The 16,875-nt window shown below is 32.3% G+C and overlaps 2 protein-coding genes and 1 non-coding gene across 6 annotated transcripts; 2 read left to right on the forward strand and 1 right to left on the reverse strand.

The window, feature by feature from the left end:
• Nucleotides 1-3,250: 3,250 nt before the first annotated feature.
• Nucleotides 3,251-3,345, reverse strand: TRNAY-GUA (transfer RNA tyrosine (anticodon GUA)). The gene is made up of 2 exons: nt 3,309-3,345; nt 3,251-3,286 (listed from the first exon to the last, which is right to left on the reverse strand). It is a non-coding gene; the product is annotated as a tRNA-Tyr (tRNA).
• Nucleotides 3,346-4,232: 887 nt separating this feature from the next.
• On the forward strand, nt 4,233-6,526 carry LOC107942425 (40S ribosomal protein S25-2). The gene is made up of 4 exons (XM_016876091.2): nt 4,233-4,772; nt 4,906-4,980; nt 5,088-5,222; nt 6,186-6,526. The coding sequence occupies exons 1-4, from the start codon at nt 4,770-4,772 to the stop codon at nt 6,297-6,299; spliced, it is 327 nt and encodes a 108-aa protein (XP_016731580.2). The 5' UTR covers nt 4,233-4,769; the 3' UTR covers nt 6,300-6,526.
• A 4,400-nt stretch (nt 6,527-10,926) lies between these two features.
• On the forward strand, nt 10,927-15,749 carry LOC107920177 (glucose-1-phosphate adenylyltransferase large subunit 1). Of its 4 annotated transcripts, none has more exons than XM_041109984.1 (15): nt 10,927-11,206; nt 11,796-12,045; nt 12,274-12,396; nt 12,561-12,731; nt 12,986-13,078; nt 13,192-13,275; nt 13,359-13,414; nt 13,659-13,752; nt 13,988-14,173; nt 14,272-14,352; nt 14,555-14,641; nt 14,714-14,818; nt 14,904-15,010; nt 15,092-15,152; nt 15,265-15,749. In XM_041109984.1, exons 2-15 carry the CDS (start codon nt 11,809-11,811, stop codon nt 15,364-15,366), a joined length of 1,587 nt encoding a protein of 528 aa, XP_040965918.1. In that variant the 5' UTR covers nt 10,927-11,206; nt 11,796-11,808; the 3' UTR covers nt 15,367-15,749. The 4 variants fall into 4 exon arrangements, with proteins under 4 accessions (XP_040965918.1, XP_040965916.1, XP_040965915.1 ...); XM_041109982.1 differs by having other exon boundaries at nt 11,076-11,206; nt 11,730-12,045; XM_041109981.1 differs by lacking the exon at nt 10,927-11,206 and adding an exon at nt 11,251-11,412 and having other exon boundaries at nt 11,730-12,045.
• Nucleotides 15,750-16,875: the final 1,126 nt, after the last annotated feature.

The raw sequence follows: 16,875 nt of genomic DNA on the forward strand, positions 1-16,875 counted from the left end.
TTAATATATCACTAATTTACATTTAATACTAAACTTAAATTCCAATTTAGTCCTAACTAAATTCATCTATTTTTCCATTACAATTTATATCCTATTCCTATCCAAATTCCATATAAACTTAAATTTAACTATCAAATTTTCATCAATAATTTCATAATTTCGAATTTCTTTCAATTTAGTCCCTACAACACAAAACTTATAGCCTAGTTTACAATTTAATCCTTTAATCAATTCTAATCAATGATTCTATCAAATAAACGCCTAATTCAATCATTTATTCAACATGAACCCTATTAAAAAATCTACTAATTTTCAAAATTTCAACTTAAATTCAATAATATTCAACTATAGGACTCCAAAAACATCAAAATTATAAGAAAAGGGACTAAATTGACTTACCAAATTAAACCCCAAACTTTAAAAACCCTATTTCTCCCTTTTCTTTCTTTTCTTCTTTCCCTTCTCTGTTTCGTTCTATTCTCTGTTTCTTTTTCAATTCCTTTTTCTTTTCTTTTATTTTACTTTAGTATATTATATTATTATAGTAACTTAATAATAATAATTATTTCTTAAATATTAAGTAAATAAATATGTATTTTACAGTTGTATGCATATGATTTATTACACTTGTACTTTATTATCACCATACATCTGTTAACTTATTAATTTGTTCATTGATCTAATAATATAATATCAATTAAATAATAACAATAAGAATAAATATCTATTTAATAACAAATATAAATATTACAAATGTACACATATATATTTTACATTTGTAATTTATCATCACCATCCACTTGTCATAATTTCAATTTATTTATCATATAAAAATCTTTTACTAATTAATAATAAATAAAAAATATTTTTTTCTAATTATATATAAATAATACAAATGTACTCATTTAAATTAATACACTTGTATTTTTTTTTCACCTTACACGTATCTTTTCTTAATTTATTTTATAATATAATAATATAATCAATTTAATTTATAATATAATAAAATAATAACAATAATAATATATTTAAACAATCAAAGATTTTTATGCTTGGCCGTCTCATTCATCAGAATAAGCTTAATTTCCTATTTAGTCCCCATTATCTTCTTTTAATCTATAATTAGACTTTCGCACCTTATTCAATTCAGTCCTTTTTCCTAATATCTATTAACTAAGCTAAATTCACCAAATTTGAACCTACTTAAACACTCAACTAGACTCATGATTACTCCTAATAATTATTTACGAACTCGGTTTACTAAAATGGAGGCCCTATAACTCACTTTTCCGGTGTCTATAAATTTTGGGTCATTACACTGTGAGATTAGATACTGTAACATGAGACAAAAAGTAAGCTAAACGCTCCGCCCTGCATTGCATTCAATCACCCATCCAAACCCATCCTTATTTTTCTTTAACATGCCTCCATTATCTTTGATTTTTCCTTAAAACCATTGACCATAAAAGAGATACCGACATATTTGATTAAATATATATATTTCTTTAAGAAAATTTGATTAAGACTTGATCATGGGTTGAGCCTATTTTTTAGGCTAGGACTCAAACCAAAAAATGGGTCTAAAAATTTTCTTGAGCTTGGTCCATTTGTATTAATTTTTTCTATAAAAATAAATTTTACTAAAAACATTAAAATAAATGTTTTCCAACAAATTGTTAAAAAAAATTATTTTTAAACAACCCTAAGATAATTACAACTTAGCAGGTAAATGGTTCTAAAACACTAGTAAAATTAATAATAAAACAAGAGTTGTACAATATCCAAACAATAAAAACAAAATAACAGTAGTATAATAACAAAATTGTAGCAACACAACGTCAAAATGACACCAAGTAGCAGTAAATTTTTTTTAGGCAAATTTCGAACCATTTAGAAAACGAATTTTATCTTTTGTCCAAATCTATTTTTCGGGCCTATATTTTTTTCAAACCTTCTCATTTTTCGAACAGACCTTCGAACATAAACAAATGACTCGACAATAAAAAAGAAAAAAGAAAAACCCAAAATCTGGCTCGATTAATATAAGGATTAAAAGATGATATTTTATATAGTAGATGGAATAGGGAAATGTTATTGTTGTTGATGTATTAAATAGAGGGAGGAGGAGTGAGTGGGAGCTGATTCAATAACACGGGAGCAAAGAATCGACTGAAATTCTGAGTACCTTGTTTGATTATATTCTATAAATCTGTGATTTTAGAATTATTATGCCTTTGGTTTTTGCTTATCAAAACACGTCGGATTCTTAGTTTATTGAGTTGGATCCCACTATTTCTTCTTCTTTCTTTTGGTTTTTCTTTATTTTATCAACATCATAAGGTGTAACAAGTAAAATAAATTATTTCTCTTGTTGTTTATTAGGGTGTTTAAACTTCTGTTAAAATTAAATTAATTGATTGAATCGATTTAATTTAGTTAATCGGTCAGTTAATTGATCTAATTCGGTCGGAGGTCGGTTAAAGGTTTTTTGGAATTTTGGTTAACAGTTAATTCGGTTCGAAATCAAGTAATTAACTGAATTTAATAAATAATATTATATATTAATACATGTATTAGGCTATTACTAATTCAGTTAACTCGATCAAATGAACATTATAAATTTATTTTTTTGATATATTTTATACTTGTTTTAACAAAAAAAAAATAAAACATATAAATTTCGGTTAATTCAGTTAACCGACCGAATTAATTGAAATATTTCGATTCGGTTAATTTCTTTTGAAAAAATTTTGGTTCGGTTAATAGTTAAAGGATTAAAAACTTTGGTTAATTCGGTTAATACTAGTTCGGTTAAACGTTTGAACACCTCTACTGTTTACCTCAACTTTTTCTATAAATAGGGAAAATAATAGAAAAAATAAGATATGTTTGAAGTTTTTATGTTTTTCTTTTTATATTTGAATTTTTTTAGTAATTTAGTTTCTCTATTTTTTAGGTTTCAAAATTTAAATCTAATTTTTAACGTTGTTAAAATTCTTCTATTAATTTTATTGGTGTGACATTTTGAAAAAAAAATGATAATCATGTAACGTAGAAAATAGTGGTACAATGAATTTGAATTTAACAAAAGCATTTTGATAGTATTAATAATTGGACTTGCATTATTAAATCTAAAAAGTAAAGAGACAAAATTTATTGAAATAAACTTAGAAAGACTAAATTCTAAATTTATGATTATTACAGGGACTTCGAGCATAATTTAACCGAAAAGGCAAAAATTTAGAAAACATCCGACCTGCCGGATTCGAACCAGCTACCTAAGGATTTTTACTGCAAAGTTATGCCCACTACAGTCCTCCGCTCTACCATCTGAGCTAAGGTCGGTCTTATGCTAGCTGCTAGCAAACAATTGAAAATATTAAGTTTTGGTTTTCCTGACTTTATACCATTAGTGATAACAGATTTTTATTTATATAGATAACATACAATTGATACATGATTTATAAGATTCACCATGTTGCAGTTAGACCTATTCATGAGTCGAGTTATTTATTTAGGTTTAAAGGTTTGCTTGAAATTTAAGAGAGTTTGGGTAAAAATATTATGCTCGAAAAATAAGCTTGATTAAAAAAAGTAGGCTCGTTTAAAATATGCTTGAACCTGGCCTGACCCGTTTTTAAGTTTATAATACTTTATATTATGTTATTTTTATATATTATATAAATTATAACATATTAAAAAGATAAATCTATACTAAATATATAATACTACTCTAATGTAGACATTAAACTAATGTTAAGATGACTATATAAAAATTTAAATAAATAAAAAAATAACATTATTAAATATTTAATAGAAATAATATAAGTTTTTTTAAAAATATATAGGCGTGCCTAAAATGAAATTGGGTTAGTCTTTTGTAAATATAGACGAACTTTAACAAAATTTTAAGCTCATATTTCAAGTCGGACTAAGCTTAGACAAGTATAAAGTATGTTAATATCATGCTTAAGTTCTACTCGAACCTAACCCCGACCTGATTAATGAACACCTCTACTCCCAAATATATGGCTACCAAAACCAGAAGTCAACATTTAAAACAATGCTTAATATATAAATCGGTTCCTATAAAATAGTAATATTACCAATTTAGTACTTACAATATTTCTGTGATCAATTTGATACTTTACAATATTTTTACGAAACAAAATATGCTGAGAAGAGAAGATATGCGACGGACTTTTACTTGGAAGAGAAGATGAAGAACGGAAGAAGGAGAGGGAGCCTTACCTGGATGAAGGAGGAACTGGAAAAGGTCCTTGACCAAATTGGTTTGCAACCCAAGGGGAAGGGGAAAGGGGAGAAGAAGGAGTCATTTTCCGGAAAATATCTTACCGAATTCAAAAGGGTAAAACATTTTCCTAAAAAAAAACCTTTTTTTCCCGTATTTTATAAAATATTTTACCATAAAAAATCATTTTCAGCCAACCAAACATCATTTATGGAAAAACTCGTAAAGTTACGAAACGGAGCCTTAAATTTCATACGAATGCAAGGGATTTCAATGAGTTTGTTTAGAAGTGTGTAAGTTTTAAAGTTTTAGTGGGCTTAGTACAACCCGTTGTCACTTTTAGTTGGTCTGGGCCTTTATCTTCGGCTTGTCAATGGTTTAGGGTTTCAATTTGAGAATTAAAAGACTTCTTCCCGTTGCGGTCACACTCTCAGCTCAGGTAGCGCCGACCAACCCTAGGGTTTGACAAACCTCTCACAGCCCCTCGCCTTTTCCATTATTCACTTCGGCAGATTCCATGGTATGTTCATCCCCTTCCTCCATTATTCAACACCTGGTTTATCACCCTCTTTTTTATCACTAACAAAAACAAAAACAAAGTTTGCTTTTAGATTGTTAACTAAATTCTGGGTTATTTTGACTTGGATTTGTAGGCACCAAAGAAAGACAAAGCCCCTCCTCCTTCATCCAAGCCTGCAAAGTCTGGAGGTGGCAAGCAGAAGAAGAAGGTCATTTTTTATTATTATATGTTTCATTTTATGTATTTATTGGGGTTCATTTTCTGCTTCTTATGACTTGATCAAAAAATGGGCTTTTTCTTTTTGGGTATTTGCAGAAGTGGAGCAAGGGAAAGCAAAAGGAGAAGGTGAATAACATGGTGCTGTTTGATCAGGCTACCTATGACAAGCTTCTCTCTGAAGCTCCTAAATACAAGCTCATCACTCCCTCTATCCTATCTGATCGTATGAGGGTACTTTTCATTTCATTTACCTGTTTTTTAAGTTAATGATTTGTTTTGGTTATGTATTTTCTCCCCCATTCGATGCTTGCATTGCTCTTTTATTCGTGGAACCGTTAGATTTTAGTTCGATATTTGTTATCTCTTGTCTGGATCAATGTCTGCTAGAAATGCATACCGGTCCAGTTGGAGGAACGAAAATTAGAAGGCAAAACTTTTCCTATATGAAACCTAAGTCAATAGTTGTAGTCTTCAGGTTTATTTAATAGAAACGAAATACGATTAATTGGAACATAAAAACGTTTTTCTAACTAATGTGTTATTTTTGTTTATATAAATACATAATTTTAAAGAAATGAAATTTGAAGTTTGTGTATTGTTTTTTTATTCGATCATTTTGTAATAAAATTAGAGGCTGCTGAGATCATTAGTCTTACTGAATTGGATCACCAGTGTTCCTTTATTAGGTTCGTGCATGACAATTCGAATATCATTGGGGAGATAGCTATTTCTGGTAATGGAGGTCCAGATCTGGGAATTCTATGTTGTTTTACTTTTACTTATTATGTTTTTGTTGCCATGCACTGCTTATTGTCTTAAAATTAGGCTTTAGTTGCTACTTGTTCCATGAATAGACACAATTGGGTCCCTTACTTTGAAACTTGGAATTGGATGGTGGGAATTTTTTGCCATGGATTTATCCTAGTGTTTGGTTATTGAATGGCTTCTAATAGCTAGTAGGAATAGAATGACACCTCATAGGGCAGCTAAAAGCATTGAGTGGCAATCTGAAATGCTATTTTCATAGGCTAATGTTGTCTGATTAATGTTTGTACTGTATGGGGTAGTATGTTGGTCTCGTGTCATGGTACCCTTTTTTTGTATGTGTCTGCTTGGAGATGCTTGCCTGAGCTCTATTAAATGAAAGCCACACTACCAGTATATGCCTAACATGGTATTGTATTCATTTCACAGATAAATGGATCACTTGCAAGGAAGGCTATTAGGGAACTGATGGCAAGAGGATTGATTAGGTTGGTGTCTGCCCATTCAAGCCAGCAGATTTACACTAGGGCTACAAACACCTAGATGGTTCGTTATATTTTTGCTTAGTTCCATGCAATAGTGCCGTTCATTGTTGAGTTGACTTCTAAGTGAATTTATTTACTGCCGCCGCTTTTTTTTTTTTTTGGTTTAGAATGTGTGAGATACTCTCTTTTTATCATTCTAGTTTAATTGATACTTTTCAGACTTACTATTCAGCTCTCTTAAATTTGTTTCTAATGTGAGATTCATATGTTGATTTAGTGTTTCAATCCTAAAATGTTTTATTGCATACTTTATATTATTGTTTTATGGATATTTGTTGGGATTGGGGAGTCTGGGGTTCAGACTGAGGCCAGCTGCCCGCCTTAATTGGAAATATTCAACCTTGTAGGATTATGAGCAAATGTAGAATTTGGGAAGTGTTATTTTGAGGAAATGGGTTGAAACTTGAAAGATTCACATCTTTGCTTTAACCAGGAACCTTAACTTTTTACTATCGAAAAGCTTTAGTCTTGAAGGATGCATTTATAGTATGTTACTATGTTATTAGTTGCTTGCATCACCTGTAGTTCTAGTTTTAAAACCTTGGGGGAGCTCTAACCAACAAAAGCCAAACTTATTTTTGCTTTGAGTTAGTAGAACATTGTTTGAGCGTTGTGCCGATAATGTGGAGGTGTATTTGTGGGTTTAACTCTTTGGTTGCTGAAGAGCTCTGTGAATGATGAAAATTGAACCCTCGGACTTTTAGGATACAACCGAAATACTTGACCACTATATTTGTGGGTTTAAAGTCTTCACACTCAAAGCACTTCTGCAGCCATGATTTCGAGCGTTGCTTGTGGCTTTCGAGGAAGATAATATCTTTGGGTTATATAGTCCAACAACAAACATCTAACAGCAAGATGCCAAGGATATAAAAATCAATTAAAAAATAAAAAAGGCGAAACCACTAAATGGAGGCTTAGTGCAAGATCCAACATGGGGGTGTCCACTATTTCAATTGCGATACTGTTATTGGAGGAGTTAACTGTTGAGGTGATGGGTGCCAAAACTATTGGTGATTGATTTTACGACTATTCAGGAAATGTGCCTGTGTTGTCTGCTACAATTTGGTTATTCCTTTTTCGGAAAGTAGTGCACATCATATACCTAACCAGCACCACCGCTACTAGCATCAAAATTTGCGCTTTGCGTTTCAATTTTTATTCAATATATTCTTTGAAGTAGGAAAGGAATTTGATTAAGTTTGAGCCTAATTAGACATTGATTAAATTGTATTACAAAGCCTTCTTATATTGAAGGCAACCGGAACAGCTCCAAACCAATTATTGCCAAAAAGCTGTCCTGCAAGTCATTAACACATCTTAGTGGTGGTAATGGCCACTGGCCAGGATTCTGACCTCAAAGGTCCACCTCTACAGTATAGCTCATTTCTAGATACTCAAAGCAAACGCCCTAACCACGTTTTCAACATTTTCAATTCCTTCCTGCCTTACTTTAAATGGAATAGGAAAATTCCATGAGTCAGGAAGAAAGTGGTAACGTCTTGTATCAAGAAATATATATTGAATGTAATAGTAAAATACATTATACTCTTAAGGGAGAACGTATGTTAAACGATATTATTAAAAAGAATGACCATAAACTCTAAAGATAAACAATAAAACGGATATGAAAAAAAAGAAAAATACACTGCATGGTTGATATAAAGAGAGAGAAGCTGTCGTTGAATTGTTAAGGAAAGGAATAATAGTGTTTTGGTTGATGAGCAGCAGCATCCCACGTGAAATATTTTGTCACATAATACATTGTTTGTTTTCATTTTACTCCCTGCTTTCCATTTCCAGGCTTCTAACACTTTCTCCTTGTCAGCTACTTTTATGGGGTCAGTGCCCCCCTCCACCAGTTCCATCACCTTTTTCACATTTCACTTGAAAAGACAATTAGAAACAGTCGAAGGGAGCTCATTGTTGATTAATCAGTCATGCCTCTCCCTTCATTTGCTTTTGATTTGCGTAAATCGATTAAGCTCTACTATAATATGCGTGTCTCAACACTTACTAGAAAAATACACCCCGTGAATCACATTTTTCTCCACCAACTTCAAGAGTCTTTAAAGTATCGATAGTATATCAATTAATTCCTTTCATCAATTTAGCAATCAGCTTTAGGTAATAGTTTGAGAATATCGGTGGAATTAGTCACGTATGTATATTTGTTGTTGTAGTGGCATTGTATGTTGGGATTCATTGAATAAAAAAACTTGAATAAAATCAAGAGAAGCAAACTGTGGAAACCTGGCAAAGGGTAGGGTAAAATACTGAAATAAGAAGGGATACTGCAGTTTGTGGGACCAAAAACAACAGACGACTTGTTAGGCGGACACCTCGATAGGGCACATGGGAGACGGAACAAGACCAGCCATGAAATGGGGGTGTTTCTGCACCATGAAATAACAACCGTCCATGCGGTTAGGTTGAAGCATAGGTCCTAATCCTACACTGTTTGAGAGTGGAATTCATCATTAACACATACAACTATATGTGTGTGTATATATATATCTCCTTGTTCGGAAATCAACCGTTGATACAAGGACGGGACGAGTGGTTGATAATTGTATTAAGATTCGTAGAAAGTGATTCTCTTCTAACAAGACTTAAACATCAGTTAAACGATTCTCCATAGTTAAAGTGATTGAGTCAACGAAATCTGACCTGCCGAATACACAATTTCATCACATCATGTTAATACGAGAAGCAATCGGGGTTTTAATTAATAAACTGAAGCTAAAAACGGTGGCCAAGTAATGTTTTTATTAACAAGAATGCTCATAATCAAAGTGCAATGAATGATTGAAAAACTCCGAAAACCATGGAAGCAGAAGCTGAATTCTGACAGTATTGCTGTGTACAAGTATTGCATTAATGGCTGCCTGTTTTCCTTGTTAAAAGCACGGCAGCATTCACGGGCGGCATACAATGGCTTTGCCCCATTAAAATATTCAAAAATTTCACTAATTATTATTTGAACAAATTTTAAATGGAAATAAACTTTTATAGAAAATATTTTTTATAAAATTTTAATTTAATCCCTTTAATTATGAAATAATAAGTCATACAATTGTAAAATTTTATTTCAATTTCACCCGTTTAAAATAAGTTTTCTAGCTTCAACACTGCTAGCAAAGTACAACTATTATCTTGTTTATCAAGGGTGGAGCTAGAGGAGGCAAGCACGACCTGCTCTCCAAAAATGAAAATTACTCTTTTAATTTTTTTTGAAAAATAAAAAAATTTAAATTAATTTAGTGATAAAATTATATTTTGGTATTTTCTAAAATTTAAAATTTAATTCTAGCTTTTTCAGAAATGAAATTTTTGTAATTTAATTTATTATAAAATTATAAAATTTTACGTTAATACAATGAAAAAAATTACATCTTTAATCCTCTAAAATATTTATAATTCAAATTCGGTTTCATCAAAAGAATTTTCTCCCTTCAACCTGTTGTCTGTGGTGTTGACTATGATATTTATTGGTATTAGAGTCACTCGTCGTGCCTCTTGAGTGATGGTGAGACAAGCCTCAGCGAGAACGTTGAGTCCTTAAGGAAGGTGAATGTAATAGCCTAGACAAATTTCACATCAGCAAAGCACGAAGAGACTTGGGCTATATGAAGGGATAGCAACACTTAAGTGATAAGAGACTTTTTTGGGGTGTATGGGTGCTCCGAAGAACGAAGCCGCAAGGACTATGTGTGTCCAAAGCAGAAAATATTTTATCAGGCTAGGTGTTGGCTGTAATATCCATTTTACAGTGTATGTTGAAGTTCTTGACTATCTCTCCCAACAATGTCGTCTCTAATGTTGGAGTCTTGGACCCTTGGTTCTTCCATTGAGAGTGCAATGTGACTTACTATTACACCTAACCACTTGTTGGTTTTATTTATGATTTAATTGTTTCTTATTCGTGAACATGTTTTTAATTGTTTGCAACATGTTTAATTATTTGTTCAAGAACATATTAAATTAATGTTCGTAACATGTTTGTTGAAGGGGATCGACTCTTTCGAAATAAGTTTGGAAGTATTGTTTGTCGAACAGTCAACCAATCCCCAACAACCAGAAGTATGATCTTCGGTATGGGTTTTATCTCTCGTACTCCCCAAGAGACAGCATGTCAGGAGTACATGTCCGTGGTACTTGATGCACAAAACCAAGAGTGTCTCAATTGATGGATCTGTAACCATAATACCACATGAACTTTCTCTCGAAAAAATCGACCCCCTCAACAATATTCATGAAAAAAATTATTTAATTTAAACAAATAAACTCACATTATTTTAAATTTAAAAACTAAATTGAACCTAACATTTTAAAATTTACCCACAAATTGAACCTATGAATTTAGTCCAAGAAACCTTTTCTTCATGATTGTTCATTGAACCAATTGGCTATCACAATCATGCAGTCAATTAAATCCGACTGAAAATGGAGACGAGTTTTATACTGAAATGATTAAGGAAAAGACTGTAATCAAAATTTTGAAGATTACTAGGTTCAATTATCAGTTAAACCAGCCAGTAGCAATCAGCAACATGTCCGAGTGGGCGGGAAAATATGTTAACAGTCAAATAAACCATTAAAGCATGCAAAGTTGCAAGCCAAGCTTTGAATTGAAAGCTTTTCTTTCCACATGAAATCACGAAATCAAAGGCTGCAGTTTAGAGTATTGAATGGGTAGAAGAAAAAATAAAAAATTTTGATCATGTGACGTATCTATTTACTATTTTATTTCACTTTTTTTTGGGTTCAAAGTTGAAAACTTTGAAAAGGACAGGTGTTTGGCTAATAATGGCTTCCCTTCTATGTAAGCAGAAAGATTAGAGCTTAGATTTTGAGAACTGAGTGGCATTTTTGAAGGGGAAACAAAGGGCACTGTTATTTATGGTACATTTTGTTTTCTTTTTTTATTTTTATTTTTCACACATATAAACAACAGGTTTTGCAGGATTTCTCGTGAAAAAGCTCACAAGCCAATAAAGCTAACCACGCTACCTTCATTCAACATTCATCACACGTTTCACGAATCTTGATTCCAAAAAAAAAAAAAAAAAAAACCTCCTTTGAATCCAATTCTACAAATTTTCACCTTGGTGTGTTGTTTTTCTCCTTTGATCTTTACATATATAGTATTTTTTATGTTCAAAAATGGGTCTTTGGCTTTTGGGTCATTGAGAATTTTGCATCATTGGGGTGTTTTGCTGTCTGGGTTCTCTAATAAATCTTAAATTCCTTGATTTATGCCTGTCTTAGTTTTGGGGTTACTTTGATTTTAATAATTTGTATTAATATATTCTCTGTACTGTATGTACCTTTGAGTATCTGACAGTCTGACACAACTGTCATTCCCTTTATTTTTATTTGTTGTATCTTTATGTGATCTACTCTTAACTTGGTTACTTTGATTTAGAGGATCATCTCTGGGTGTTCAAGGAGTGTCATATTATCTGATCTATCCTCTGTTTGGTCCTACCAGCGAGAAAGCTTTAATGGATTCATGTTGTGTTGCCTTGAAAGTCAATTCTCATTTGGTGAATGTAAGGAATAGTGGCTTTGGCAATGGAGATAACGCATTTCTGGGGGAGAGAATTAGAGGGAGTCTTAATAACAATAGTGTTTGGGTCAATCGGGTGGCAAACAGCTTGAGCACTTATAATAAGAAAGCTATGAAGATCAAACCTGGCGCTTTTGCTGTTATCACATCAAATAATCCCAGAGAAGCCAAGGTATGTTTGATTTTGTATCCATTGTATTTGTTTGATTGCCAATGAGGCCCTGGCAAGGTTACGAGCGCTCAAGTTCAAGTCTTAATTTAAATTAGTGCTTATCATGATTGATTCTGGTAATATTTGTATGATCAAAGACCAGTTTCATCATTTACTGTTGAAAACATGGACTTTGCAATGGTTCTTTGGTGAAACGAAATCCCATTCTTTCTTTGATTTTGGTTTTAGGCCTTACCGTCACGTCGATTCAACAGACAAAGAGTTGACCCCAAGAATGTGGCTTCAATCATATTGGGAGGAGGTGCAGGGACTCATCTCTTTCCCCTTACCAGAAGGGCTGCCACGCCTGCTGTAAGGACATACAATTTCTTTAATGCTAACCTCAATTTCATGACAGAGTTGTCTCTTTGTTTTAGCGATTTATTTAGCATATGCTTGATGCAGAATTCGATGCATCGAGTCAAGATTTATGTTTTGACTGTGGTGCATGGTTTTTACGTGGCTATGATCTGTAGGTTCCAATTGGAGGATGCTATAAGCTGATAGACATTCCAATGAGCAACTGTATCAACAGTGGGATAAACAAGATTTTTGTTCTGACACAGTTCAATTCAGCTTCCCTCAACCGGCACGTTGCCCGCACGTATTATGGCAATGGTATAAATTTTGGAGATGGGTTTGTGGAGGTATGATATCATTAAGGTTTATAAAGATCAATTTGTTTAACTTTCTACTGATTCATCTGGTGGAATAAGATGGCTACGGGGTGGCTGTGAATATAGATGATCTATCGAGAAATACAAAGCGTGATGTTATCCAGAAGATAGAATGAACTCTTTTTGAATGATTTCTTGTATTGGATGCTATATGATCCGTAATAGTTCTATTGAGAATTCCTTTGTGAGTAAGACCAATTGAACGAAACTCATTTGATGAACAGATTCTGGCAGCCACTCAAACATCAGGAGAGGCAGGGAAGAAGTGGTTCCAAGGAACCGCAGATGCTGTGAGGCAATTCATATGGGTATTTGAGGTAGGAACTAGAAGTATTATTTCCCTTTCTCATGAAAATAGTTACAACTTCATGTAGTTCACATTCGGTTCAACCTGAAATGAACTATGATAAATCAAAATTTATTCTTCTAGGATGCGAAGAATAGGAACATTGAGAATGTAGTGATCTTGTGTGGGGATCATCTCTATCGAATGGATTATATGGAATTCGTACAGGTATTGACATCTTTTACTCAATTGGTGTCATGTTTTTTTAGCATAAGCTGATTGCTTTGCTAACTTATTACAATGGATGACAGAGTCACGTAGATGGTAATGCTGATATTACAATTTCATGTGTGACGATGGACAACAGGTTTTTGGCCTTCTCAGCTTAACCATTTAGATTTTTAAGTTGTATATATACTTTATTTAACTGTTCCCTTTTAGTACCAGATTCATGGTTTACCATCATGATGAAATTATCTCTTGGGTATATTTTTACCGCAATCTTCTTTTTGTAAACTCGAAACAATGTTGATTTACTTTTGTATAACTTTCTATCAACAAATCCTAAAAGCATCTAAGAAGCTGACCATCGATAATTGGTTACTTTCCAGCCGTGCTTCTGATTATGGACTGGTGAAGATAGATGGCAGGGGCCGTATTGTCCAGTTTTCTGAAAAGCCGAAGGGTGCTGATTTGAAAGCAATGGTAAGCACTAAGATACTGTTATTGCGAGTTTGAAGGAAGGATTTGGTAGGTTCCTACTGAGCTTGCATTTATCTTATGTATGTTGCTGAAGGGCTAATAATTTAAAGCGCACTCGAGCAGATATTCTTAAAACATGTTTTTACAGTGAGATACTGTTCTATTTACTTGATTTCTACCCATATAAACAATGAACATTTTCTCAAATGATACCACTTCTTTTTATGATTCTCTGCAGCAAACAGATACCACTCTTCTAGGGTTGTCTCCCCAAGAAGCCGCAAGTTGCCCTTACATTGCATCAATGGGAGTCTATGTATTTAAGACGGACGTTTTATTAAAGCTTCTGAGATGGAGATTTCCTACTTCCAATGACTTCGGGTCTGAAATCATTCCTGCTGCAGTTAAGGAACATGACGTCCAGGTAAGAGCTATAAAAAGGTGTTCTACATGGTTTCTGTTTGTATACTGAGTAGTTGATCAAAAGGTGTTCTAAATTCGGAATGTCTCACATGTCTACAGGCATATATTTTCAAAGACTACTGGGAAGATATTGGAACCATAAAGTCCTTTTATGAAGCCAATTTAGCCCTCACTGAAGAGGTTGGTTTTATTGTTAGCCAAGTTTCTTGTTTTGCATTCTTATCCTTCGGCCTCTGAATCATGAGTTTGTTAAAATTTTCCTATATTTTCACTGGTTTTTTGATTCGGATGTTATGTTAGATACATGTGAAACTTGTGTATTATTTTTTTTGGTCATCATTCGAATAACCTTTAACCTCTATTGGTTGTCTCTTCCATGCAGTTTCCTAAGTTTGAGTTTTATGATCCAAAGACACCTTTCTATACATCTCCTCGATACTTACCACCGACGAAAATTGATAAATGCAGGGTATGTATACATTTGGACTAAAATTCTGGCAATTTGTTTTGTTCCTTCTCATGTTTCAATCTGTTCATGCAGATTAAAGATGCAATAATCTCCCATGGATGCTTCTTAAGAGAGTGTAGTGTCCAACACTCGGTAATTGGCGAACGCTCACGTTTGGACTCCGGCGTTGAGCTTCAGGTGAATTATCTTGGTTTAAGGCAAATCGGTTTCTTTTAAACTTCATAGTTCAATCTGACATAGTTCGACTCTTTCCTATCCACAGGACACGGTTATGATGGGAGCAGACTATTACCAAACTGAGCTCGAAATTATATCTCTACTAGCAGAGGGTAAGGTCCCGATCGGAATTGGACACAATACCAAAATCAGGTAGATTATTCAACACGGAGAACAAATTCTGACAGTTCAATGAAATATCCGTAATCTTGTCTGTATTATTTTCTCTGCCAGTAACTGCATAATCGACAAGAATGCAAAGATAGGAAGAGATGTGATCATTGCGAATAAAGATGTAAGCATACAATCCATATTCATCCGTTCATTCATAGTCTTTTTCTGTACATCAAGTACTACTGCATTTATAGAACTTCAATAAACCGCTACTGCTGCTGCTGCTTTCGTAGGGTGTTCAAGAAGCGGATAGGTCAGACGAAGGATTTTATATCCGGTCCGGTATCACCATCATACTAGATAAGGCAACAATAAAGGATGGTACAATTATGTAAATCAGATCGGATCTTAAATTACTTTCACGGAAAGCTCTGAGCTTGGAATCGAAAGGGCACCATCGAAAGCTGTCACGGTCCATTGCGGGAAGAAGGTTCTGAAGGTGGCATTTGCAGCATTTTGCCCTGGGAAAAGTAAAACAAAGAAGCTCCACTACTATGAATTACTTTTTATGTAAATTACAAGCTCTTTTTGCAGTGTAAGGTAGATATTAGATATGTTAGTTGGCTAAGCAAAATAAATCAAATGGCTAAGCAGCCCTTTGTTTCTTTTTCTGTTAGTAGAGTAATTTCTTTTTGAGGAACTGAAGGGTTAATGCTTGTAATTTATCCCATTCTTGCATTTAATTTATCTCTGCAAGGCGAAGTCAGAAATTAAATTATATATTTTTATATTTTATAATTTTAATAGCCTATATCTTTATAATTTTTAAAGGGTTAAATTAAATTCTTATCATTTTGTGGGGGCAAAGTGTAATCTTTACTAATTTAAAATTTTATATATTATAAAGAAGATTAAATAGAAAATTTTCTATTTTAAGCTCCCCTAAATTTGCTACTGTAATTCACAATTCAAATCCCAGTTGAGTTTTAATCCTTTTGATAAATAAAAAAAATTATTTTGGAAAATGCTTATTAAACTTATTATATTTATTTATTTCTAAGTGCTATTAATGAAAAAATACTTCTTCAACTATGTTTCTTAGAACCCAAACACCAATTTTTTAAAAGTTATTTAATTTTTGGTAAAATAATTTATTTGGCATTCTATAAAAAAGTTATTTTAGTTATTTATTTAATTTTTTTTACCTTAGCTTTTAAACTTACACTATTTGTCAAATTATTCCAAAATGGATAGAAAAATTGATATTTGTTAGCTTTGTTATGGATGTTATATGGATGCCACGTCAGCAACTAATTTTTTTTAGAATTTTAAAAATTATTAAAATTATTTAAAAATAAAATAAAATATTAATTTTTTAAAAAAATAATTAATTGCTAACGTGACATACAAGTGGATACCATGGTAACAAAGTTAACAAACGTTAACTTTTTTTTATCCCTTTTGGGATAACTTGACAAGTAATGCAAATTCAATGACTAGAAGATACGAAAAATTAAACGAAAAGCTAAAATATATATTTTTTAAGTTAAAGGGTCAAATAAATCATTATACTTTTAATTTTTCATATTTACTCGAAAAATAGGACAAAAGATTATAGTATTGAATGAAACAACTAAAATAATTCTAAGGAAAAAAAGTAAGAAAGAATATCTTAAAATTAAAAGAAAATATTAACAAAATAGTACTCAATGCTTAATCTTATAATAATAAATTAAAATGGCAATAAAATATTACTCAAGGTTTGTTAATTTTGAAAATAGCATGTATTCAGAAGAAGAATACCCTAATTTTTACAAAACTAAAATTTTAGAATTTGATATTAGATTAAGGGAAAAAAATAAAAGATTGCTACCTAAGTCTGACTTAAAATATGAGTATTAAAT

Source organism: Gossypium hirsutum, chromosome D13 (assembly GCF_007990345.1).
Source record: "Gossypium hirsutum isolate 1008001.06 chromosome D13, Gossypium_hirsutum_v2.1, whole genome shotgun sequence".
Classification (NCBI taxonomy): Eukaryota; Viridiplantae; Streptophyta; class Magnoliopsida; order Malvales; family Malvaceae; genus Gossypium; species Gossypium hirsutum.

Bases quoted from the DNA above. Each gene is read 5' to 3' on its own strand.
- LOC107942425 (XM_016876091.2), top strand. The intron at 4,981-5,087 runs GTCATTTTTTAT...GGGTATTTGCAG, and splicing joins GTGGCAAGCAGAAGAAGAAG to AAGTGGAGCAAGGGAAAGCA. The intron at 5,223-6,185 runs GTACTTTTCATT...TTCATTTCACAG, and splicing joins TCCTATCTGATCGTATGAGG to ATAAATGGATCACTTGCAAG.
- LOC107920177 (XM_041109984.1), top strand. From the start codon at position 11,809: ATGGATTCATGTTGTGTTGCCTTGAAAGTCAATTCTCATTTGGTGAAT. The intron at 12,732-12,985 runs GTATGATATCAT...TTTGATGAACAG, and splicing joins TTGGAGATGGGTTTGTGGAG to ATTCTGGCAGCCACTCAAAC. The intron at 14,174-14,271 runs GTAAGAGCTATA...ACATGTCTACAG, and splicing joins TTAAGGAACATGACGTCCAG to GCATATATTTTCAAAGACTA.